Source organism: Cyprinodon variegatus, unplaced genomic scaffold, assembly GCF_000732505.1.
Source record: "Cyprinodon variegatus isolate N-32 unplaced genomic scaffold, C_variegatus-1.0 Scaffold71, whole genome shotgun sequence".
Lineage (NCBI taxonomy): Eukaryota > Metazoa > Chordata > Actinopteri > Cyprinodontiformes > Cyprinodontidae > Cyprinodon > Cyprinodon variegatus.
This window is the reverse complement of record NW_015150524.1, coordinates 469,874-471,154: the sequence shown is the minus strand read 5'-3', so window position 1 is coordinate 471,154 and position 1,281 is coordinate 469,874. Positions and strand designations below refer to the sequence as shown.

Sequence of the window (1,281 nt, the reverse complement as noted above, 5' to 3'; positions counted from 1 at the left end):
TTCATGTTTGTTAAAACAAATATGCTCTTAAACTCATTAATATCTCAATTGGAAATTTTGGTAGGAATATATCAGGATGGGGCAGTGTGCTTGTCTGTATTTGTGTATGGAAGGAGGGGCATATGTGGTAGGGGGCCAGTGCCCCAGTAAAGCTTTGTGCCTAGCAACGCCCCTGGATCCTGCCTTCAAATATTATTTCACTCTCAGAGCCAAACAGACCCCCGTCCATTGGCAGAGCTCTGTCTACAGGAACCCCGTTCAACAGCAGCCTCTGGCCCGGTCACGTCTTTGTGGGGTTCCGCTAGTATTCACAGCGGCTGAAAGGTGTTTTTCCTGTACGACAAAAGCGAACATAATTTGCCGGCAGATTTATACATTTTCAGTTAATTTATGCATTAAACTGTTTCAGGGGAGTGATCATAGTGATATGCATCAGCAGTGCTGTGTCTGTTTCCCTGGCAGCTCCCAGATCAGCTTCTCTGATGAGTTGATGTGGCGCATCAAGCAGCAAAACTTCAATTTTTCCAACTCCAGCACCTGCTGCTTCCGAAGCGCCTTGCATGTGTCAGATGCTCCGAAATCCATGACAAGCTGCTGCAGCTGCTCAGACGCGCTGCTCCTGCTTCTCAAAATGGAACCTTTTGCTGTGCCAAGATGCAAGTCAACCATTGACTTTGCATGTAAACTAGCTAGCTAGCTCTGCTGCTTGCAGTGTGAACATAGCATTAGAAATGACTCATAGGACAGCAGTGGTAATTGCTTTTATCTTGACGTTGTCAGTTGTCAACATAAATCCATCCATCCATCCATTTACTGACATGCTTATCCCTGCTGGAGTCGTGAGGGGTGATGGTGCCCATCCCCAGTTGTCAATGGGCAAGAGGCGGGGTACACCCCGGAAAGGTCGGCGGTCTATCACAGGGCACAGAGACACACAGAACTAACAATTATTCACGCACACTTACACCTAAGTGTAAGTGTGCGTGAAGTGTGCGCACAATCAGGCTGAAAGTCAGGCCGATCAAAAACTTCTCACAAGACTGGAAAGTCGGCCCGACCTTTTTTTTCCACAGTGTCCTGTCTGGCAATGTGGCAATTAGAATAATTGTCTTGATGCCAAAAAGATCCCAACAGATTTTACTTTCACAACTGGAGCAGTAGGGCTATTGCCATAGTGTTCTGCTTGTTTTATACATATAAATTGCTTTATTTTAATTATGCAGGGAGTTTTACAGATTATATGGACACTGCAATGTAAGTAGAACAGGAAAGGAAAAACAG

General features: G+C 45.4%; 1 protein-coding gene across 1 annotated transcript in view; it reads left to right on the top strand.

Moving 5' to 3' along the window:
- dnal1 (dynein, axonemal, light chain 1) overlaps positions 1-305 on the top strand; it is a 6,016-nt gene extending 5,711 nt beyond the window's left edge. Inside the window, exon 7 of the mRNA XM_015372277.1 lies at positions 208-305. Coding sequence (XP_015227763.1) covers positions 208-305 — 98 coding nt within the window. The remainder of the gene's footprint in view (positions 1-207) is intronic.
- The last annotated feature ends 976 nt before the right edge of the window (positions 306-1,281 follow it).